At 45.4% G+C, this 25,718-nt stretch overlaps 1 protein-coding gene across 2 annotated transcripts in view; it reads left to right on the top strand.

Moving 5' to 3' along the window:
• GINM1 (glycosylated integral membrane protein 1) overlaps positions 1-25,718 on the top strand; it is a 76,852-nt gene that overhangs the window by 29,645 nt on the left and 21,489 nt on the right. The window contains exons 4-6 of one of the 2 annotated variants that reach the window (XM_073560226.1): positions 6,934-7,093; positions 19,708-19,838; positions 24,503-24,666. In XM_073560226.1, coding sequence (XP_073416327.1) covers positions 6,934-7,093; positions 19,708-19,838; positions 24,503-24,666 — 455 coding nt within the window. Of the gene's footprint in view, positions 1-6,933; positions 7,094-19,704; positions 19,839-24,502; positions 24,667-25,718 lie in introns of both variants that reach the window. The other variant, XM_073560225.1, reaches the window with a different exon arrangement.

Genomic DNA, 25,718 nt, shown 5'->3' with positions numbered 1-25,718 from the left:
CTTATGTGAAAGTTCAATCAGATCCTGAGTTACCAAATTTGAAAATACATCAATTTCTGACAGGTCACCAGTTGGTGGTGGCATTCTGGTACTTCTGCCCTTCAGCTCAGTGAAAGGGCCGAGGCCCAATGTATTGGGATTTACCTCAGAAATAGAATACATCAGATAACATATCTTCTGGGATACCCAAATCTGAACTCGTACATAGATCCTGTTTATGGAAGAACTTTTTCCACCTGATCTTCCATAGAAATAAATTCAAATCCTTTACTGTTCTAAAGAGATCAAAGTCTGTATTTGGAACAAACAAAAGACCTTTATTCAAAACTGCTCTTTCAAAATCATCAATTGTCCTTTCTGATAAATTTAATTATTTGAATACTCTTGAGTAGGAGAAGATATACCATTCAAAGGATTATCTATTTCTTTGTTTGTGGCAGTCTGTTCCTGAGGGCATAAACTTGATCTAAAAAATGTCCACTAGGTGTATTCTCTGATCTATCAGAGGGGCCTCGTGTACCTCGACCTTTGCCATGGCCTGTTCCTCCCTCTAACTGATCGACTTCTACTCTCTGTTTCCTACACAAAAGGGACAACCCAATCTCTAGACATATTCATAGTCTGCTTAAGGGCCAAATTGAACAAATAAAATTTACTGCGATTGATAAGGTATTCAAACCAAAAAGGGGAGGCAATTGGGATCAGTTGCGGTTACAATGAGAAGCTAAATGGATTTTCTATTTGGACACGGTTGTGCCTAAAGGCCTTAATGATCAGATCAATTAGCTGTTTCATTTGAATTCCTTCTTTTGACTCTGTTTGCTATTTGTATTGCCCACCAACTATTATCATATTGCCTAATCCCTTTGTCACCTGTTAACAGGATTTGCATACATATATGAATACTGTCACCATTTGGTGGTTCCTTTATTTTCTCCCATTTTTTGCTTAATTTATCTGCTTGTTGTTTTATTTGACTTGTCATGGTGATTACTCTGAGGTCATTTTCTCTTTTTTTCTTTTTTATATTATTTTGAATCCCATATGAGATGATGATGGTGACATTGGTTACCTATTTTCGATATCTCAAATTATGGGTATATTTCAAAGTATGTGCAGGGATGATGCTAGCGGTGTCTGAGTACGGAACATGTTTGGCTGTTGATTGTTTGCCATACCGGAAGTGTGACACTTTTACTGATGCGCTCCACGAATAGACATGTGGTTGCACAGGAAATGACACATGCATTCCAGAGAGCGGGACGCACTCGCTGGCGTGCGCCTCATGGCCCGGAAGTATCGGCGGCGGGGACGCGCGGCTCAGCATCCCATGGCCTGAAGTCGGGTTGCTGTGGGCGCGCGCCACCAGAAATTACATACCGTGGTGAGCGGCGTACACCCGCTATGGTACGCCTCACAACAGTCATGTTAATGGCGCGCAACTTTGAAAGTGGCAGCGAACAGGTAGGATATTGGAAGCGCACTTTCCTATCATAATCAGGAGCTACATCTGAGATGATTATGGCGACATCTGTTAACCATCTTGATGATTATACAGGAAGTGTATCTTATAAATATGCCCTCTTTTCCTTCACTCTCTGCGGACAGCATTGAGAGTAGAAGGTTATAATTGTCTCTCCAGCTTTAGCACTATGGCACTTTATGACGAGCTAGTCCCCTGAGGACTTCGCTTGGATGAAACGTGTTGGGACACCCGTTTAGGGAAAGTGCAGGGTATGTGCAATATAGAGTCAGATGTGGACTGCCCTTGTCAGGGTGGGAGTTTTGGGGAATAGATTGCTAGCCCCATAGGGATTGACGGGGTATTGTCTTCCCAACATTCTTTTCCAGGGAACCTTGTTATTATATGATCCCTGAAGACTACCGTCCTTCTTTCAACTCTTTGGTGAGATTGTTCCAATTTTTCGTGTCATTGTTATGACCTCATTCTTGTATACATATGTATAGCCAGCATTATGGTCTTTCATTATTTACTATGTATGTGCATTTTGGGTTATGGCGTGTATATATAATGAACACAGGTCGCCGTATCCAATTGCTTGTTTTGTTGTCTAAAGGCCCCTTTACATTTAGCAATGCACCAGCGATCCGACCCAGTCAGGATCGCTGGTGCATTGCTAAATGATCGCTAGTTAGCTGTCACACAGGCAGACCTCACAGCGATGCAGCAGCGGCGCAGCGCACAATACTCACCTTTCACACACAGCGATCCTGACGTCCTCCCACCCGCCTCCACGCGTCGCTCGTCGGCGCCAGCAGGAAGCGCCCAACGAGAAATGGAGCCGGACATTCTCGCGCGATCAGCGATGGACAGCGGGGGAGCCGGTCGGGGGTAAGTATCACACATAGCGATATGGCTATAACGTCACAAAATCGGTGACGTTATAGCGATATCGCTATGTGTAAAACCCCCTTAACTGTATTTAGGTGATAATTATCCTCAAATGGGTCGATTTAGGTCCTGATTTTTGTTGTATTATTAGGTACCACTATCAGATCGACAATTTTAAATGATTTTTGGTGACACACAACTTTTACTTTGTTCAATAAAAGATATGTTTTAAATTTCACCGATTGCTGTATATTCTATTTTTCTTTGGTGAATCTTGCATATGTCAATTTTGACAAATTATTTTTTGCTTTATAGTCCATATTCTATGGGGCAGCATATGGGGGCATAGTCTATGGAGCAGCATATGGGGGCATATTCTATGGGACAGCATATGGGGAAATATTCTATGGGGCAGCATATGGGGGCATAGTCTATGGGGCAGCATATGGTGTCATATTCTATGGGGCATTTTATGGCGGCATAATTTATGGGGGGATAAACTATGGAGCATCTTATGGGGGCATATTATTCTATAGAGCATCTTATGGTGCCATTATTAACCTTTGTGCAGCATTATATGGGGTATATTTTGTATGGAGCATTATATGGGGCTCCTGATTCAATATGGATATTCAAAAACATTTAACCTACTGATGTCTCAATTAATTTTACTTTTATTGGTATCTTTTTTTATTTTTGAAATTTACCAGTAGCTGCTGCATTTTCCACCCTAGGCTTATACACCAGTCAATATGTTTTCCCAGTTTTTTGTGGCAAAATTGGGGGGGGGGTCGGCTTATACACGAGTATATATGGTAGTCCACCTATGGGGCAATCATTTTTTGCAGCCTGATTGCTTCTATAGCATGCAGATTAAGTAGTGTCATGTCAGAAAGGGGTTAAAGAAACACTCCTTCTCCCATCACAGGTTTTATCCTGTTAATGTATTGCAGTCATCATATTGTATAGCTCGGTCTACTCATTGCTCATTTTTCCCTTCTACCCAGTACATTTTTCTCTTATGTCGAAACAGGAATTCTCTTTTCCCTTCAGAAATCATTCCCCTCTTCAACTCCTGACCCAGCTGCTCCTTTCCTACCCCCTGCCTAGGACTTTTACAGTTATAGAGCTTAGAAGGATTAAGCTAGTCAGTTTTTAATCATGATATGCCATAGACCTAATGGAAAAGAAAATAATTAACTGGATAGAAGGGAAAAATGAGCAATTGTAAGTACACAGTGCTAAATAATGTGGCAACTGCAATGTATCGAGGATAAAAACTTTGATGTGAGTGCTTCTTTAAAGGGTTGTGGAGTCATTAAGCCAAGACTCCCAACTCCTCAATTTTCCTGACTTCTGACTCCACAGCACTGCCTCACTACTGAACATGTACATAAAGTGCAGCACACATTCATCTCAACTAAAACCTGAGATACTTAGATCAGGATCAGGGCAGACATTTTATAACTTTCCCAAATTATTATGAAAACATTTACAGCATTGAACTACTCTACCCAATTTATTATATATTTTAGGAGTCAGCGTTGATCCATTTTATGCCTATTCCGACTCTACCAAAATGGACACAAACTCCACAGCCCTGCTTTAAAGCTGTTGTCCACTACTTGGACAACTTCTTCTCATACCCCTTGCTTGGCCCCCCATAAAATAATAAAGCTTTTGCTCTCCTCCCGTGCTGGTGCCGTTCCCGCTGTGTCGGCACTTTGTCTTGTGGGGCTCACGCGCGGTTGTTGTGACACGTGACGCCGGAATCCCTGTCCCCGCCTTAGGTCAATTAGAACATGAAGATGAAGTCCTAGCTGCAGCTAATCTCGGACTTCTTCTGCTCAATTCGACAGGAGGCGGGGACAGTGATGTGAGTGCTGATTGGGCGCCGTTGTCATGTTTCACAACAATTGCATGCGAGCCCCGGGAAACGGGGTTCTGACACCGCAGGATCGTCGCCGGCACGGGTGGCGAGTATAGGTTTTATTGTTTTATCGGGGCCAAACATTTTGATAAAGAAAGGGTTGTCCTAGTACTGGACAACCCCTTAAGTCTTAACAGCGAGAAAAAATGGACCGCACATGGAATAATCTGGCTGTGTTCACACCTAGGTTTTGAGTTTTGTTTTAGGAATGGAGAAAAGGTTCCTTTACAAAATGGGTGCTAACTGAAGAGGAAGGCCCCATTTGCTATATTTGGGTCTATTTTAATATATTGTATTTTTGTGTATGAATGAATTAAAAAAAAGTCCAGCAGGCAGCACATTTTTGTTCTGTTTAAAAAAGTGAAAACCTGAAGGAAGCGATTAGTCAATGAGCCCTTCTGCTTCAGTTTGTGCTCGTTTTATAAGGCATCACTTTTCCATGTGCTCCAAAAGAAACCTGAGAAATGGAACAAAGAACGCAAGTGAGAATACATCCTTGAGCACTAACGGAAGTTATTTCCTTTAGGTTTATGAGGCTTGTGGATGTATTGTAACTCTATAGGTGGGGTTAAAAACACACTTTTGTCTGTGTTTCTGGAGTAAGGCTGGTTTTAAACGTCCCGATATTCACGATGATCTGCAGCCAATCTGCACATCGCCGTACATACTTTGGCTATGGATGTCAGATGTGAGAAATCGGCCTTAAGGAGATGAATATTACATATTTAATTATATATACAGTCATGGCCAAAAGTATTGACACCCCTGCAATTCTGTCAGATAATATTCTGTTTCTTCCTGAAAATGATTGCAAACACAAATTCTTTGGTATTATTATCTTCATTTAATTTGTCTTAAATGAAAAAACACAAAAGAGAATGAAGCAAAAAGCAAAACATTGATCATTTCACACAAAACTCCAAAAATGGGCCGGACAAAAGTATTGGCACCCTCAGCCTAATACTTGGTTGCACAACCTTTAGCCAAAATAACTGCGACCAACCGCTTCCGGTAACCATCAATGAGTTTCTTACAATGCTCTGCTGGAATTTTAGACCATTCTTCTTTGGCAAACTACTCCAGGTCCCTGATATTTGAAGGGTGCCTTCTCCAAACTGCCATTTTTAGATCTCTCCACAGGTGTTCTATGGGATTCAGGTCTGGACTCATTGCTGGCCACCTTAGAAGTCTCCAGTGCTTTCTCTCAAACCATTTTCTAGTGCTTTTTGAAGTGTGTTTTGGGTTATTGTCCTGCTGGAAGACCCATGACCTCTGAGGTAGACCCAGCTTTCTCACACTGGGCCCTAAATTATGCTGCAAAATTTGTTGGTAGTCTTCTGACTTCATAATGCCATGCACACGGTCAAGCAGTCCAGTGCCAGAGGCAGCAAAGCAACCCCAAAACATCAGGGAACCTCTGCCATGTTTGACTGTAGGGACCGTGTACTTTTCTTTGAATGCCGCTTTTTTCTCCTGTAAACTCTATGTTGATGCTTTTGCCCTAAAAGCTCTACTTTTGTCTCATCTGACCAGAGAACATTCTTCCAAAATGTTTTAGGCTTTTTCAGGTAAGTTTTGGCAAACTCCAGCCTGGCTTTTTTATGTCTCGGGGTAAGAAGTAGGGTCTTCCTGGGTCTCCTACCATACAGTCCCTTTTCATTCAGATGCCGACAGATAGTACGGGTTGACACCGTTGTATTCTCGGACTGCAGGGCAGCTTGAACTTGTTTGGATGTTAGTGGAGGTTCTTTATCCAACATCCGCACAATCTTGCGTTGAAATCTCTTGTCAATTTTTCTTTTCCATCCACATCTAGGGAGGTTAGCCACAGTGCCATGGGCTTTAAACTTCTTGATGACACTGTGCACGGTAGACACAGGAACATTCAGGTCTTTGGAGATGGACTTGTAGCCTTGAGATTGCTCATGCTTCCTCACAATTTGGTTTCTCAAGTCCTCAGACAGTTCTTTGGTCTTCTTTCTTTTCTCCGTGCTCAATGTGGTACACACAAGGACACAGGACAGAGGTTGAGTCAACTTTAATCCATGTCAACTGGCTGCAAGTGTGATTTAGTTATTGCCAACACCTGTTAGGTGCCACAGGTAAGTTACAGGTGCTGTTAATTACACAAATTAGAGAAGCATCACATGATTTTTCGAACAGTGCCAATACTTTTGTCCACCCTCTTTGTTATGTTTGGTGTGGAATTATATCCAATTTGGCTTTAGGACAATTCTTTTTGTGTTTTTTCATTTAAGACAAATTAAATGAAGATAATAATACCAAAGAATTTGTGTTTGCAATCATTTTCAGGAAGAAACTGAATATTATCTGACAGAATTGCAGGGGTGTCAATACTTTTGGCCATGACACTGTGTGTGTGTGTATATATATATATATATATATATATATATATATATATATATATATATATATATATATATATATATATAATATATATATATAGTACCTTTTAACTTCACCATATACTGAAATGTATCCTGGTGTTAACATGCCCTTGAGAACGCTGCAATTTCTATGCTAACATTTTCTATAAATAAGGTTCTTTGTAATATGTGGTCAATGTCCATTGAATAGAAAGGATTTTTCTTTTTCAGAAATAATTATCATTGTCCATTATTGTTAATAGGTTAATGAAAGTCAGGTAGCGGAAATGGAATTGGTAGTTAATAGACGTATGGAAATTTTTTCATATTCAACTTCAACATTAAAACTTGAGGATTCGCACCTCTTCTCCATTCCTTGGGACAATGATGTCTTATTTACATTTCCAAACATCCCGGAATCGGGTAAGATTTCTTAAATTCTCACTGTATTTGTAGATCTGTACAGGTCATTCATAGCTTACTAAAAGAGGTTTATGAGGACATTACATTATTTTATCATGATATTAGTTTTTATCTCGCATACTTTGCTGCTCTTAATTTACATTACAATATATTTTTAATCTGTAATGGTTTACATATACAGTGCTGTGAAATACAAGAAGTGTGAATAGCGTAATGGCTTTTGAAATTTAGGAAAAACACATGAGATGCTTAGCACAAAATTTGGCCAAAAAATGTGAGCCCATTCACCAACATCAAGGTGATGTCATCGAATTGGTCCCTGACCTAACTGCCTAGTGTGAACACTTACCTTTTTGGTATGCACTTGGTGTGCCGTCAGTTTTCTGTTATTTGTCACACACTAAGACACTTTTTATTGCCAAAAAAAGGTTTTTGCATTACCACATTTTGAGAGCTATAATTTTTCCATATTTTGGCCCACAGAGTCATGTGAGAGCTTGTCTTTTTGCGGGACGAGTTGACGTTTTTATTGGTATAATTTTCGGGCACATGACATTTTTTGATCGCTTTCTATTCCGATTTTTGGGCAACAGAATGAACAAAAACCATCAATTCATGAATAGCTTTTTGGTGGTGGTGGTGATACCGTTCCGCGTGTGGTGAAATTGATAAAGCAGCTTTATTCTTTGGGTCAGTACGATTACAGCGATACCTCATTTATATCTTGTTTTATGTTTTGACGCTTTTATACAATAAAATCTTTTTTATAGATCAAATAATTGTTTTCTCCTTCGCCTCATTGGGGACACAGATACTGTGGGTGTATGTTTCTGCCGCTAGGAGGCTGACACTAAGTGAAAAAAAGAGGTTTGCTCCTCCTCCGCCATATACACCCTCGCCCCTATTGCGGGCGGAAATAAGATTTTTGCTTGGTGCCCATGGAGGCACATGTCTGGTTTTTCTCCATACTTTTTTCGTCTTTTTCCCATGAAGATGAGACAGGGGCAACGGATCCTATTGAAAGGGTTCGATTTCCCCTAACCAACAACGGGCGAGCACGTGCGAGTGTCCCTCCACGTATCCTCTCCCGCGTCGTAGGACACAATGCCGGACTTAGCCCTGACCACCCCTAGGTATTGAAACCATGGGCTGTACAGAGGCACAAGACTAGTCCGTGCGGCCCCCACTGCTCCACCAATGCTTAGACTGCGGTGCTGCAAGGTGGTGGACGGTCCCTCTCCTCACCCCCCGAAGGGGTTAGATGGAGCTAGGGTGCTTGCACCGTCCTATTTTTTTCGAGACCCCCTCACATACCTGTGCTCAGGAAGCTGAAGAGGATCATTGGTGAGGAGAGGGTCTGTGAGGTCTCCTGCAAAGATCCGAGGGCTGGAGCCCCCAGTCGGCGGAAGCCACCAGTGGCTGGATCAGTCAGGCAGCGCCGCGCCAGGAAGTAGCGCCATGTCTTTTCAGCGCCATGGAACCGCCCCCCCCCCCAGGCCGGGTAGGGGATAAATTGAGGCCGCGGCTTTTGCCGGAGCTAGGCCGCGGCCGGAAGTCCCGACTCTGGGCCGCGCGTCACTTCCGGAGGACCGCCCCGCACTGGGCGGCGGCGAAATTTAGGCCCCGGCTTTGGAGCCCGGTTAGGCCGCAGAACGGAAGTACCGCCCCTGGATGAAAATCCCCGATGGTGGATCCCCCGGTTTTGCGCCTAGCCACTAAAACCCTTTTATCTGTACCTAGTGTTTCCTCTATTAAGGATCCCACAGATCGCCTCAGAGAGCTTAGCTTGCTCAGTATATCAGGCGTCCGGGTCAGCATTCGCTCCCTCGTTCGCAGCAACTTGGGTAGCCAAGGCTATGATCTCATGGACAGAATCATTAAACAAGGTAGCACAGGAGCAAGATCTACCTGCAGGAATATCGAAGGTCGCGAGTCAGATGGCGATGGCCGGAGACTATGTAATCAATGCATCTTTGGATGCGGCCAATTGCTCGGGACTTGCTGCCGCTAATGCAATTTCTATCAGAAGAGCTCTATGGTTAAGGACATGGCGAGCCGATTCTACTTACAAGAGGTCCTTGACTTCCCTGCCTTATTGCGGCCGCCTATTTGGGGAGAAGTTAGATCAACTTATCTCCGACTCCACAGAAGGAAAGAGCGGGTTTCTCCGTCAACAAAAGGTCAAACCGTTTTTTCGTCAACCATTTCAGGCACGTTTTCGGGCCTTTCACATCCAGGATAATGAACAGCAGGTCTCATATAAAGCCAACCCATTGGGGAGAATGCGTACTCAACAGCCCAGATCGAGGGGATCCAGATCCCAAAGATCGTCAGCCAAATGACTCGAAGCGCTTACCAGACGACCCCAGCAAGTGGGCGGCCGCCTACTCTGGTTTCACCACGTCTGGGTCAATGTCGCACACGACGCATGGGTAAAGGAGTTGGTGGCTTCAGGTTACAAAATAGAATTTGTCAGATACCCTCCAAGGCGGTTTTTTCTGTCTCGTCTGCCCAGGGTGGATACCCAGGCAAAGGCTCTGCTAGGAGCTATCAAATCGCTCCAGCAAAACGGAGTCATTGTTCCAGTGCCGGAACACGAAAGAGCTCAGGGCTTCTATTCCAACCTGTTTGCAGTTCCCAAAAAGGACGGATCTGTCAGGCCTGTTTTGGACCTGAAGCTTCGGAACAAATTCATCAGGATCAGACATTTCCTCATGGATTCTCTCCGTTCAGTCATATCGGCCAGGGAGCAGGGAGAATACTTGGCCTCGATCGACATCCAGGACGCATATCTGCATATTCCCATTTTTTTCCTTCTCATCAGAGGTTCCTACACTTCGCCATCAGCAGTCGACCTTTTCAGTTCGTAGCGCTACCCTTCGGGCTAGCCACGGCTCCTAGAGTGTTCACAAAGGTTATGGCAGTTGTCATGGCCATACTGCACTGTCGAGGCATAGTCGTCTTGCCTTACTTGGACGACCTCTTGGTCAAGGGCCCGTCAATACGGGCATGCGAGGAAAATGTCAGCATCACACTAGACACTCTTGCCCGCTTAGGGTGGTTGGTCAATGCGAAGAAGTCATCCCTTGTGCCAGCGCAGAGGATTTCCTTCTTAGGAATGATCTTTGACACTTGCCGAAGGTTGGTAATTCTCCCTCAGGAAAAAGCGCTAGCTCTCCGGCAGGGAGTCCGGACACTTCGCCATCCAGTCCCTCATACCTTTCGATCCGGGATGAGGATTCAAGTTCGCCCAGTTCCATCTTCGCCCCCTGCAGCACGCCCTCTTGTCAGCCTGGGACAAGAATCCCAGAAGTGCCGACTATCCTCTCAAGTCAGGCAGTCGCTCGGATGGTGGTTAACCGGTTCCTCTCTGACCCAGGGGAAATCTTTACCCCCAGACCATTGGTTGGGGATGACAACTGACGCCAGTCTCCTCGGCTGGGGAGCGTTGTTTCGCCACCACACAACCCGGGGACGGTGGTCGCCACAGGAGGCACGCCTCCCGATCAACTTATTGGAGATACGAGCAATTCGGCTGGCCCTGTAAAGGTTTCATCACTTTCTGGCAGACTGCCCTGTCCGCATTCAATAGGACAACGTCATGGCGGTCACTTACATAAATCACCAAAGGGGCACCCGCAGCAGAGTAACCATGCGCTAGGTGGGGCACGTTCTTCAGTGGGCCGAAGCAAACCACTTGGTGATTTCGGCTGTACACATCCCGGGCGTGAAAAATTGGGCGGCAGACTTTCTCAGCCGGCAGCGTCTTGCGTTCGGAGAGTGGTCTCTACATACCGAAGATGTCGCTCGGACCAGGGACCCGCAGGCAATCGCTGTGGACGCATTGGTTCTGCTATGGAGCCAGTTTCGCCTCCCATATCTATTTCCCCCGCTGCCACTACTGCCGAGGGTCATCAAGATGATCAAGACGGAAGGTGTTCTGGCGATTCTACTGGCCCCGTCGAGCGTGGTACGCAGATCTAATGCAGCTGCTCGCCGACGTTCCTGCCAGAGCGCCCAGATCTACTTTCTCAAGGGCCGATTTGCCACCCGAACTCAGGGGCCCTGTGTTTGACTGCATGGCCGTTGAATCTTGGATTCTAACCCAGGCAGGGTTTGGGAGCAATGTGGTCGCCACAATGGTTTGCGCCCGGAAGCCTGCTTCAGCACGAATTTACCACCACACCTGGAAGGTGGTGTTTGCTTGGTGTCGAGGCCTCTGTGTTTCTCCGCTGAGATTCTCAATCCCCAACATCTTGTCTTTTCTCCAGTCGGGCCTAAACTCGGGCTTGGCCCCGAGTTCCCTCATGAGACAAATATCGGCCTTATCCGTCCTGTTCCAGCGCAGAATTGCGACCAATTTGCAGGTGAAGACTTTTTCATCCAGGGAGTCTCCCACTTTGTACCTCCCTATAAGGCGCCTATGGACACCTGGGACCTTAACCTGGTCCTAAGTGTTCTGCAAGAAGCTCCATTTGAACCGCTTCAGGATATCTCTTTGAGGTACCTTTCCTGGAAAGTGGTGTTCCTAGTGGCCATCACTTCTATCAGGCGGGTTTCAGAGCTGGCGGCCCTATCCTGCCGAGCTCCATTCCTCTCTTTCCATAAGGATAAGGTGGTGCTCAGACCAGACCCTCCTTTTCTGCCGAAAGTCGTGTCCTCTTTTCACATTAATGAAGATGTTGTCTTGCCTTCATTTTTTTTCCAGCACCGTTGCATCGTGTGGAAAAGGCTTTTCACACGTTAGACCTGGTAAGAGCCCTCCGGAGGTACGTGTCGAGGACCGTACCCTTTCGTGAGACGGACACACTGTTCATGCTCCCCAAAGGACGCAGGAAGGGACTCGCTGCCTCAAAATCGACCATAGCCAGATGGATTCGTTTGACTATTCAGGAGTCCCACCGCATTAAAGGCATGCCGATTCCAGCAGGGATCAGAGCGCACTCTACTCACAGTGGGCGCCTCTTGGGCGCTTCGGCACCAGGCTTCGACGGAGCAGGTTTGCAAGGCAGCAACCTGGTCCAGCCTGCACACATTTGCCAAACATTATAATATCCATACTCGGGCCTCGGCGGATGAGAGCCTGGGTAGAAGGATTCTCCAAGCAGCGGTGGCACACCTTTAAACAAGAGGTGCATGTAGCTTGGATCGGTGAGTCAATCTCCCACCCAGGGACTGCTTTAGGACGTCCCACAGTATCTGTGTCCCCCAATGAGGCGAAGGAGAAACATGGATTTTTGTGATAACTCACCGTAAAATCCTTTTCTCTGAGACGCTCATTGGGGGACACAGCACCCACCCTATTAGCCAGTTGGCTCTTGTTTTGTTTAATTAATATGCATTTACTTATTTGATATAAGGGTGGTGTTATTTGGACATGTTGTACCTGTATTAAGGCTGATTTGTTGTCCTCCTACTGTTTTGGCACCAAACTGGTTTCCGCCCGCAATAGGGGTGAGGGTGTATACGGCGGAGGAGGAGCTAACCTCTTTTTTTCACTAAGTGTCAGCCTCCTAGCGGCAGAAGCATGCATCCACAGTATCTGTCCCCCAATGAGCGTCTCGGAGAAAAGGATTTTACGGTGAGTTATCACAAAAATCCACGTTTTGCATCTCTTTATTCAGAGAGCTATAATTTTTTTTATTTTTTCGCTGATGGAGCTATATGGCAGCTTGTTTTTTGTTTGACAAGATGACGTTTTCAGCGGTGCCATGTTTATATCCGTCTTTTTGATCGCGTGTTACAGCACTTTTTGTTCAGCAGTATCATGATAAAGCATTGTTTTTTGCCTTATTTATTTTTTTATGGCGTTCAGTAAAGGGGGTAACTAGTGGGACAATTATATAGTCGCTGCGGACGCGGCGGCACCAAATATGTGTACTTATTGTTTAGATATCTTCAACTTGCATAACTGTTCACAATAGCAGTAATTTTGGCCAGGGGTGCCCAAACTTTTACATGCCACTGTTTACATGCTTAAATAAAGGAAAATAGTATTCATAGGATGGTTACAATCCATTGCTTGACCAGAAAAAACTCGAAGGCTTGTCTCCTACTTGCCAAAAAACTAAAAAACTTCCTCCAAGGCTTTTAGGATAATTTTCTATGGATGGACCATTAAGTCAAAAGTGGAAGGCATGGGTCCCATTACATGTGGTGTACACTTAATACTACATTCCACCATAAGAAGATCAAAGCAACATAGCGATAGTTTGATTGGTGTGTTTCTGCTTTGCTTCTGGAGGACCTGAACAAATTGTCATAATTGATGGAACAATCACTTGACTCTGGAAAGGTCTAGTTCCCGTGACCGTCACCCCACTCACAACCCCCCCCCCCCCCCGCGTTCCCCCCTTACTATTTCTAACAAAGAATACACAACACGTTCAAGTATGGATAATGATGGCCACAGCAGCCAACTTTTATTAATAATTAAGACGCTTGGTGGGCCCCCCTCGAAGCTATCACTATCCTGGGCTGGTGATTGAGCCGCCATTGGCATTGCCTCTTCCCTCCCAGTCATAATTCCAGCCGCATCTTTTCCTGCTCGGAAGCACCATGAATCGAGGGAAGAGGTTGCCTCCACCATTAACCTGTACCCGACTACCGTCGTCGGGTAACCACTTATCTTTGTTATGCACCCGACTACCATCGCCGGGTCCCCACGTAATGTGACCCCCGACTTCCTCGTCGGGCATCACCCACTTCTCACCAGACCACCAACACACAACCATCCAATAAGGGGGATCCTCGCAATGCCAGAATCCCCTATTTTCTCATCTTATTCACCAGCTTCGAGGGCCCACCAACGCCACACTGAGAGCAACTTGACCCTTTTAGGTGCTCGAGACCCCACCAACCATTACTGCCGTGGCCCTCTGTATCCCTTCCTGTAGTCCTCTGATCCGTAATTCCGTCCCCCTTGCATTCAGGTGTACCCCGTCTGCCAACCAGTCTTCTTCTATGGAATCTAACCCCGCATCGTGTATCGCCACACCCCCGCTCCGGACTGCCCACTTGGATATCTCCTTGTTGATTTTAATACGGGCCTTGTCAATTCTCTTAGTTGAGCGGGCCCCCCTCCAATTCCTTCTGAGTACCATATCAGACCACACTACTTTCATATTTGGGCACGTCCACCCCAACCACCTCAGATCCTTCTTTATATAGATAACCAGTCCCTTTTCCAATCTACTTCCCAAGTCATTCCCCCCCCACATGTAATACTAAAATAATCCGGGGCTCCATAAAGGTACACTACCTGACAAAACTCGTGAAGCACACGCCCCCACGTCAAACCCCTATACCCCATCCACCTTATCACCGCCCTTTCCTTTGCGTAACCCAACTGTCTCCCGTCCGTCCTTCTGTCAGCCTACCGAGCTCCCCAAAAAAACATAGGAATGTCCTAGTATACAGATCACGTTGATGGGCAGCACAGTGGCTCAGTGGATTGCACTGCAGCCTTGCAGCGCTGGAGTCCTGGATTCGAATCCCACCAAGGACAACATCTGCAAGAAGTTTGTATGTTCTCAGAAGAAATTAGTGAGATGTCCATTCTCCCTGGTGGGTGTCTTGCTCATGTCCACTGGGTCACACGTAGGTTGTGTACCGATGCGACTCCCATCGACCAATCCTCCTTATTACCTCTGGGCTGAGCCCTCCCACCACTTCTTCGGTTGCAGCCCCAATGCGGAAAGAGTGGCCCGCTTAATTGGCGGGGTCCACGCCAGCCTTCATCAGGCACGTTTGAAACACCTTAAGGAACTGGTACCTAGATAGAAAAGACCCATCTTGATGACACAACATCGGTCCAGCTTGTCGTGGCCTGGTGGTTATAAATTCTGTAAAAAACTTCACGGGGCACATTACAGCATCTCCTGCTTTGCCTATTAGCACCCTCTTTCCTTTACCCATCTGGTCTGTTTTCGATTTTCTAATCCACAATTCTAACCCCCCTTTAGTAACCATGATGTCCTCCGCTAAAATGCCTCCTGGTTTGGTTTTGCCTGGTGAAACCAATTCCCCTATTCTCATTGCGCCGAAGAACGCCAGTGAGAAAGCCAAACTAAACAGGCCTATCTCGAAGCGTGACCTACCAACCGCCTCTAATTGATTGCCTAGGTTCTTCATTAGGCCGAAAGACACTGGCCGCCTGCTATCCTTCCGGCCTTTTCCTCTTCGAAAACCCTTTAAGGCCTGTACCACCAAAAATTTTTTGTTAAGTCTGTTCTTTTCCTCAATTTGAACCCAAAAGCTAACCCTGCCATTAACTGATTCAGCTTGGCCATTGACCACTTACCCTCTGCTGCCTGCCTCACTCCCATCAATGGCACTCCTATCTGCTCTACCTCCATAAGGTGTTCCCTCCCTTGTCCCACCCACTCTTCCCATAATCACCATGCCCGTTGATATGCAGGTCAGGTGCTACTTGCTACGGATGACCTGATTTAGCGGCTTGGCCTCCCTGATACCACACTCCAAAGTCCGGGAGGGCAGGGTAAGCCCTGTTCTGCTTCCGAAACCAAGGCCCGAAAACGCTCCCGCTGGAAAAGAGAGAGGGCATCAGCTACTGAGTTACATTCGGCAGGGACATGAGAAGCTGTAAAATGAGCATTAATCGACAAACATTGTAACACTAGCTGACGCAACACCCTAATAACTGGTGGTGAGGAGGCGGTGATGTTGTTTACTGCCATTACCACTCCCATGTTGTCAACTAACGCACTATTTTGTTTCTTAGACCCTCCTCCTATAGTGTAGCTGCGACTAAGATAGGAAAAATCTCCAGAAGGGCAATGTTCTTTACCAACCCAGACTGCACCCAATCCTCTAGCCACCTGGCTGTGCACCATTGTCCCTGGAAGTATTCCCTGAAACAGTAGCCTCCCGCTGCGTCTGTGTTTAGGTCAATGTCCGAATTACAGCATACCCCTTCCATCATCAAGGATCGCCCATTAAATTTCTCTAGAAATGTCTACCATACAACCAGGTCCGACTTATTGTCTGCCGATAATCTTACATAGTGATGGGGCGACTTCACACCCTCCGTTGCCATTGCTAGTCTCCTAGAGAAAACTCCGCCCATGGGCATGACCCGGCATGCAAAGTTCAAGCTCCCCAGCAACGACTGAATCTCCCGCAGCCTCAGATTTTTAACCTTCAATGCCCTGCCTATCTCCCCTTTCAAGACCTCTACCTTCTCTTCTGGTATCCAACACTCCCAACGAATTGTATCAGTCACGATCCCTAAAAAGGAGATGCACGTCGTCGGCCCGACCATTTTTTTGGGAGCTAACTGCACACTAAACTCCCTCGCGATCAACTCCAAGCTTTTTAAGATGGTATTGCACACTTCCGATTGTGCGGGGCCTACATACCAAAAATCATCTAGGTAATGAATCAACGAGCCCCGCCCTGTTATATATTTTACTACCCATTCCAAAAAATGTACTAATGGCCTCAAACAGGGAGCACGACAAGGAGCATCCCATGGGTAGGCACCTGTCTACAAAATACTCCCCCTCCCACCTGAGTAGATGTTGACTATCTGGATGTACTGGGAGCAACCGGAAGGCCGATTCCACATCGGTTTTAGCCATCATCGCCCCTTTGCCACACTCTTACGCACTTCACCGCCTCGTCGAACGATGCGTATTGTACAGTACATGGCCCTGGATTGATGCCGTCATTAACGGACTTGCCACGAGGGTAGGACAAATGATGGATCAGACGGTACTTGTTTGGTTCCTTCTTCGGGACCATGCCCAAGGGAGAAACCACCAAGTCTGGGACGGGCTGGAATTTAAAGGGTCCCGCCATTCGGCCCATCACCACCTCCTTTCCTAGTTTCTCTTTCACAACCCCGGTTTGCTGGTAGGCAAAATTTCCGCTGCGTCTGGAACGCCGGGAAGGGGATGATAAACCAGTCTCTGAAGCCCTTGGTCAACAATTCCGCTCTTTGTCTATCAGGGTATCTATTTAGGTATGGGGCATCGTGTGCAACCTGCCTGGAGTTTGACCCTTGACCATAGCCAGCTCCTCCCGTCCTACCCCCGTACATACTTGGGCACCTGTTGGCTCCATGTGACCCTGTATTACATGAGGCGCACAGGTGCCTGAATTTGCAGCCCGTGCCAAATTTACATTGCCCTTCGTTAAATTTCCAACACAGCCCGTGTCTCTGCAGCCCACCCGGCTCTGACCACTTCCTGACATCTGACCCCCTGAGGTGTATCCTGCTTGGCCGGCATTACCGGCCCACCCGTGAAAGGAACTCCCATTTCTGCTGTTCATGGCCATAATATTAAGCCAGAGACCAATATCCTTTTGGTCCCATCTAATGGATGGGCGAACTGCCTTATGCTGCCAAAACTGATCGTCATACAGTAACCACGCCTGCCCCCCATACGCCCCATAAGCTTCCGCAATGGAGTCCATATAACAGAATAGCTGAGAGCAGTTTTCCAGCGCTTTTTCCCCAATGATACTGGCTAGGATTCGAAATGCTCTGGACCAGTTTGAAAAAGTTTGAGGTACCGATTGACTCCGCCGATCATCCTCCTTTTTACCTCCTTCTTTTCCTGCCTTTTTCAGCGGTCGCCCTATCCAGCGGTAGCAGCGAAAACATGTCCACGAACTCGCCCTTCCAGATTTTTACTTTTACCTCTCTTTTTAGATGGGCACCCAGCGGACCCGAAAAACAAATGTACAGCTCGCCCCGCGCCCTGTCATCCAACTGGTGGTTCTTGTCATCCCCCACTAAGGCTATTTCCGACCCACTTATTAACCCTTCCCTGCTGCCCATGGCCCCTGGGGAAGTGTAGGGACTCGTCCAAGCTGCGATGTGTGGTGGCCACTGCCCCTCTAAGCGGTCCATCCTGTCTCTCAAACTTATTAACAGCGCCTTAATTTCGTCACTGTTAACCCCCAGGACCCAGTGTTGCAAGATGCACTATCTCCGTGTGGTCCCTGACCCTCCCCCTTCCCCTGTAATGGGCCTGCCTGGGAAGACAAACAGGACATGGAGTCATAGTTACCAGGCAGCGTGGGAGTCATCATCTCTCCGGCCGCTGCAGTCCCAGAATTCCCCTCGAAGTCGTCTTCGTCCAGGGTCACGGGGGCTGGTGGTCCTTGTCATGGGCGCGTGCCCCGGCCGGTCGATGGGCGATCATTTCTGCGGCAGCACCCTCCTGGCGCCCCGCAGCATGCTGTCCTCCTGTGTGACGTGGCCCCCTCCCGAGCTAAAGGGGGCCTTGGATCTATGGGGGCACTATCTGTCCTGGGGCAGCACCTCCTTGCACTACTTGCCCCCGGATCACTAGAGGGGCTCCTGCCGTTGCGATGCTATGTCCTCAAAGGCATTACCAGGGACAGCCTTTCTGGGGGCCTGGGCCTGCAGGCTGATCTCCTGGTTCCCCCCTCCCCCTGGCATATCCATGGCCTGCCCTTCATTTTCACCTATTCCCACAGTCGTATTGCTAGATGGCCTGTTTCCGTAAGCAAGATGGCGGCGCCCATGCCACGCTGCTTCCCCGTGCTGCTGTGGAGCCCCTGCTCTGTTCTTGGTCGGGCTGAGTAGCGGGGCGCGGCTGATGGCGGTAACCGCCCCCTGTCCCTGCTGTTCCTGGCGCGCCCCCCTCGCCTGGCTCTCTCCCCTGCCACTTCCTGCAGGCCTACGCTGCCGCAGTGTGGATCTGCTACCTGAGCACGCCACCTCTTCCGGCCGGCATGCGCTTGGTGTCCCCTGGACCTGCGACCCACTGCTGCCTATTGGGGACCCTTCTGACCTCCCCTCACAGGCTCCTGCCGTCCGCTTGCCCAAGGATCCTGGGCCTGATCTCCCCCGTTCCCCTCGTCGGCCCTGGCTGCACCCGCCGCCGTCACCCCCCATGGTACCTTCAAAAATCCTATCCAGCCATCCCGGAGGGTAAGAACTGGCAGCCGCCTGCAGCCTAGAGAGCACGTCCATCGTGGTAAGAGAAGGGGGGAAGCCTGGTAGTGTGGGAAGCGTAGGAGGGTGATGTCCTTGCTGTCTGGCGTCCTGGTCAAAGAGAAGGAGGTCCTGCCTCCCTGCGTCCTTTTGTTGTCCCTGACCCCTCCTCTGTCCTTGTCACTTCCTCCTTCCTTTTCCCCTTTTTTCTTCGCTGTCACTTCCTCCCTGCCAGCGTCATGCCCGCCTTCCTCCAACCCTCTTCTGGGGTCTCGTCCTGCGGTTACTTTATCAGAAAATTCTGCTAGTCAGTATGTGACCTTGTGTTCTCAATGCATTGGAAGCACCCAAACAAAGTTCCTTGACATGTAATTGTCATCACATGTTATCGCCAATGTTTTATTGTTGTTGTTACTGTCAAGGGTGACTGAACTAGTTATTCATTTTTTTTTTTGGTTTTGTTTTTGGTTTTTTTTTGCGGGGTGGGTTACTTTTTCACATTGGAGATGTAGCCTTTGAATAAGTCCTTATCTTCATTAACATTAATTGAATGATCTGAAATATGTAAATGTTAGAGTTTAGCAAAAATAGAAAAATCTGTGCATGGTGTCTGATTAGTAGATTAAATATTTCAGTTTTAAAGGTGAAAACTACAGCTTGCTTGTGCTTTCTGGTACAGCAGGGGATAGTGTTCCACAACAGACGACCAGAGAATACAGCATTGGACAAAACACTACAGTTGATGAGGAGCCATTTCCTGGAAAACTCCCAGAAACTCCAATCAGAGCCGTTATTCCAGCCTCCTCTTATAAGGTGACATGATGTATGACATCTCTTGCTCTATGTACGGATTTTACAGTGTTCGATTGGCTATGGGCTAGTAAACTTTAGCTCTATGTATAAATAAACCTCTCATTCGCCCAGTAGAGCACAAGTGTTTTTTGGCTAAGTTGGACTCAATTACACTCCTCAACATTGAAGTTGCAACTAAAAGAAGGAAAAGTTGTGTAATTATGAAAATCACTTGTTGGATAGATGTGTTAATGCAAATGATGAAAAAAATGAAAATTCAATGTTCAATACTCTTAATTCTATCAATATGCAGTATGAGCGTCACACACAGAAATCCCCGCACTTACACACCTTGGTTGCTATCAATGAGGTTATTAATGGTTTTCTGAGGACTGTTTGGCCACACTGAATGCATTTTTGGCACACAAATCATCCAAATACGCTGCTGGCAGCTCCCTTTACAATGGCCTACCAGTGATTGCTTAGATGTGCTCAATGGGAGACAAGTCCAGAGATGCTTCCAGCCGTGCACATTACTACTACAAGTATCATGCTTCCTGTTTGAGGGCTTGTTTTTGTATAATAAGGTGAAGTTTTCCTTACCACCATTTTGGGGTACATACGATGTTTTGATGGCTTTTTATTGTAACTGTACTCCCTGTCTAATTGGTGTATAGATTCCTTCTGAAAGGGGCGTCACCTCAGGAGCGTGCGTGCCTAATTAATCATTTACAAATGAAATTTAGGAATGAAAAAATAACTTAACCAGGAGTTGAAAAGAAAATTCTTGAATGAAGTAAAGAAGGGCTCAATTCTGGCTTTACTAGCAGAGGGATACAGTGAGCGTCATGTTGCCTCCATCCTTAAAATTTCTAAGACTGCAGTCCATTACAACAAGGTCAAGCAGCTGACATTCGGGACAGCAAAGCTGCAGACCGGCAGAGGGTGAAAACGACTCTCCACTGACCAGGATGACCGTCATCTTATTTGAATGTCACTCAGCAATCGCAGGATGACATCAAGTGACCTACAAAAGAAATGGCAGCTGGGGTGAAGTGCACGGCAAGAACAGTTTGTAACAGGCTTCTAAAGGAAGGGCTCAAGTTATGTAAAGCTAGAAAAAAGCCTTTCATCAATGAGAAGCAAAGGAGAGCCAGGCTGAAGTTTGCCAAAGACCATACGGATTGGACCATAGACGACTGGGGTAAGGGGTAACCTGATCCGACTGGGGTAATCTTATCTGATGAGTCTAATTTTCAGTTTTGCCCAACACCTGGTCATCTAATGGTTAGACGTAGAACTGGAGAGGCGTACAAGCCACAGTGTCTTGCACCCACTGTGAAATTTGATGGAGGATCAGTGATGATTTGTAGATGCTTCAACAAGGCTGGAATTGGGCAGGTTATTCTTTGCGAAGGACGTATGAATCAAGCCGCATACAAGGGTATCCTAGAAAAACAGTTGATTGCCATGCCACACAGCTAGGTCAATCAATGTGTGGATGAAGGACCACCACATCAAATCCCTGTCATGGTCAGCCCAATCTCCTGACCTGAACCCATTGAAAACCTCTAGAATATAATGAAGAGGAAGATGGATAGTAATAATGAAAGAAGTGATCCAGCTGAGTGCTTTGGTGATTTATTGAGTGCTGTTCAGACAACAGAACGTTGTTAACGCGTTTCTGGCTAGACGCCCTTAATCATAACAAGTAGTGAATGTTGCCAGTTCCACTATATACCCCCTCTTTAGTAGGGGAAATTAAGTGCAAGTGGAAATATGTGTGTCACAAGAGTGAATGAGTGAAAAAACAAAACCATGAAAATAAAATAGAAAATGTCTACTAAACCACATATAATGCTCTTTCAGATTATATATAACAAAAAGCTCAATTGAAATTTATTCTGAATAAATTTTATATATATATATATATATATATATATATATATATATATAAATAATGACCAGTGTAATTTGAGTCATTAAATTCATAGTTTTTTAGTTCATGTTATTAATCATTGTTGATCATTGATAAACAATGATATAAATAAAATATAGAGCAATTATAAGGGTTTTCACAAAAATAGTACAACATGATATATGATACATGATGGTGGAAAACATACACTTATAGACAATCATTATATATGAAATCCTAAGAACTGGAAACAAAAACGAAGACAAAATGAATAAGTCATCTTCTAGTCATCTTGGATAAATATGAACAAGGTCCCATGGTGGTTAATCCCGATATTGAAGACATGTTCCTTTCTCAAAAAGTTCTTTCAAATCGATCATTATGGGAATGTCCAAATCACCGCAAGCAACTGTGAACAAAGTCCTACAACAGATCGTTCCCGACATTAAAGAAAAAAATCTCCATAAAAGTCTTCCAAACCAAGTAGGATCACAATTTCAAGTGGTCATAAATAGACATGGGTAAAATCCTATAGCACTTAATTTAGGGATCATTTCCATGATTTTCCATGACTTTCAAACGAAGATGGATAGTCACAAGCCATAAAACAAAGATCTGCTTAAATTTTTGTACCAGGAATGCCAAGAGTGTGCAAAGCAGTAATCAAAGCAAAAGGTGGCTACTTTGAAGAACCTACAATATAAGACATATTTTCAGTTGTTTCACACTTTTTTGTTAATTATATAATTCCACATATTTTAATTCATAGTTTTGATGCCTTCAGAGTGAATCTACAATTTTCATAGTCAAGAAAATAAAGAAAACTATTTGAATGAGAAGGTGTGTCTAAACTTTTGGTCTGTACTGTACATACACATATAAATACACACATATACATACATACATACATACATACACACACACACACACACACACACACACACACACACGCACACACACATAGATACACATACACATATACACACATACACATATAGCTCTGGCAAAAATTGAGACCACTTTCAAATGTTCAGTTTGTCTGATTTTTCTCTTTTTTGAGTAAAATGTAAATTGTTCTGTTAGTCTATAAACTTCTGACATGTCTCCGAATTTCCAAGCAATAAATTTTGTATTTTTTTTTCTGACAAAGAAAAATGGTCAAAATTTTAAAAAATGCAGTGTTTTCAAACCTCAAATATTGCAAAGAAAACAAGTTCATAATCATTTAGAAACAACAATACTAATGTTTTAACTCTGGAAGAGTTCAGAAATCAATATTTTGTGGAATAACCATGATTTTTAAAAACAGCCTTCATGCATCTTGGCAAGCTTTCCATCAGTCTTTCACACTGCTTCTGGCTCAAAAAATGTAAGCAGTTCTTCTTTGTTTGATGGCTCTTGACTATCCATCTTCCTCTTGATTACATTACAGAGGTTTTCAATGGGGTTCAGGCTGGAGAATGGGCTGCCCATGACAGGAATTTGATGTGGTGGTCCCTTAATTTTTTTCCAGAGCATGTGTGTGTATGTGGATAGAGAGATGGATATACCGTATATACTCGAATATAAGCCGAGATTTTCAGCCCAAAAAATTGGGCTGAAAGTCCCGCTCTCGTCTTATACTCGAGTCATATACAAAGGGGGTCAGAGGGGGGGCGGGGGTGTCAGGTCATACTTACCCGTCCTGACGCTGTGTCTTGAGCCCCCAGCTTCTCCCCGTGCTCTCTCTTCCTGCCTTCAGCGGGCACGTGGTGCCGCTCATTAAAACTCATGAATATGCGCATATTCATGAGTTTTAATGAGCGGTACCACATGACCGCTGAAGGCAGGAAGAGAGAGCACGGGGAGAAGCTGGGGGCTCAAGACTCAGCGTCAGGACGGGTAAGTATAGCGATACTCACCTGTCCTGCGTCCATGGCTGCTTGCTGCTGTCTGTCATCTGTCAGTGATGTTCAGACAGCAGAGGGCGCGGTGACGTGGTTAGTGCGCGCCGCGCCCCCTGCAGTCTGAACGTCACTGACTGATGACGTGGCAGATAGCGGTGAGCAGCCATGGACGCAGGACACGTGAGTATCTCAGGTGCCAGCAGTGACACCGGCACCTGACACCCAGCGACGGAGAGGTGAGTATGTCATTTTTTTTATTTTTACATGCAGCAGCATATGGGGGAATAATCTATGGAGCTTCTTCTGGGGTCAGCATATGGGGGAATAATCTATTTAGCTTCTTATGGGGGCAGCATATGGGGGAATAATCTGGAGCTTCTTATGGGGCAGCATATGGGGGAACAATCTATGGAGCTTCTTATGGGGACACCATATGGGGGAATAATCTATGGAGCATTTCCCACCCTATGCTTATACTCGAGTCAATAAGTTCTCCCAGTTTTTTGTGGCAAAATTAGGGGGGTCGGCTTATACTCGAGTATATACGGTAATTAGGAAAGCACACTCCTGAGATTACAGCCACTTTCAGATAGAATATTATTTTTTGCATCCCAGTATAGTACCAATAAAAAAAAAAAACTTACGGCTTACCTCACATCTATCAACAGAAAAAAAAGTATTCAATCTCCAAATATGACATAAACAGAATTTTTTTTATTTTTTTTTTAGGTAGTAAAATATAAAAAAGATTTAGTATTTCCATAATCATATTGACATGAATAATCAAGTTGCCGGGGGAATGATACCACATTGCGCAATCAAAGATTGAAGACCAAATTGTTTGGGGATTTTATTTTACTTTATTTTTTTTTTTATTATAGGTAATGTGCGAGTTTGCAGATGACCTAAGAGACAAATTGTGCCTTATCTGGTCGCGGCTGTATCCTACCCTGGTGAATATTGCACAGGTCCTTATTGCTGGGGTGATAGGAGCTGCAGTTGTGCTTGAACTTCTCAAGATATTCTACCCATTGAAAGAACCAAAGTAAGCAAATAATTTTTGAAGAGCACTTATCACAAAAAATTACCCCACTCATTTGTTATTTTAATAGGTTGTTGGCAAAACATAAGCCAGATTCGAAATATAAGTAATTTAAAAATCATTGAGAGGGCTGTTAATACTGTGAGAAAATAAATGTAAATGATATGCTAATACAACTATCGATGAAAAATGGGTTCCATTTCCTGACAAACCTAGCGGCGTTGCGTCACTCCACAGCACCCTTCTGGTCTCTCTGCTTGTGCTTTAGCATGCGTGGGGCAAATGGTCATTGATGAGCCATGCCGTCCAAAAGATAACACGCTTCCATTGAAAAAAGGGGTACATAAACTAAAGGTTGTTAGGTACCGACTGCTTTCAAAGTCCATATCTATCTATATAATAAGTAAACACATATACAACATTACATTTTTTAATAAAACTATATTTTTGGCTTGTCTTTAAGATTACATTCTTTAGTTGATCAATGGGTGTGGATATATTTGTCACAATAATAAAACCTGCCAACAACGGTGGTAATCTTGTACTTATGGACAATCCGAAGTACCTGACAATGTCGCCTTTAAAGGGAACCTGTCAGCTGTTTTGGCCGCTATAAGAGGCCACTGCCTTTCAGGGCTTATCTACAGCATTCTATAATGCTGTAGATAAGCCCCTGGTCTGACCTGAAAAAGAAGAAAAATAAGCTTTATTATACTCACCGGTGGGGGCCCGGTCCGATGGGTGTCGCAGGCCCGGGTCTGGTGCCTCCCATCTTCTTGTGATGCCGCCCTCCTGCTTGCTTCATGGCTCCTCGGCATTGCGCTCCTGTGCAGGCGTACTTCTCTGTAAGATCACTCTGTAATGACTCTATATAATGAGTTTCACTTTTTGTATTGAAGAACTGAAATAAATTGACTTTTTGATATTCTAATTTTGTGAAAAGCACCTGTAGGTAAGACTAAGGGTACTGTTACACCTAGCGATGCACCAGCGATCCCGACAACGATATGGATCGCTGGTGCATCGCTAAGTGGTCGCTAGTGAGCTGCCACACA

The sequence above is a fragment of the Dendrobates tinctorius genome, unplaced genomic scaffold (assembly GCF_039654945.1).
Source record: "Dendrobates tinctorius isolate UK_male_01 unplaced genomic scaffold, ASM3965494v1 ptg000293l, whole genome shotgun sequence".
Classification (NCBI taxonomy): domain Eukaryota; kingdom Metazoa; phylum Chordata; class Amphibia; order Anura; family Dendrobatidae; genus Dendrobates; species Dendrobates tinctorius.
The sequence above is the reverse complement of the archived record's forward strand: the minus strand, read 5'-3'. Positions and strand labels throughout refer to the sequence as shown.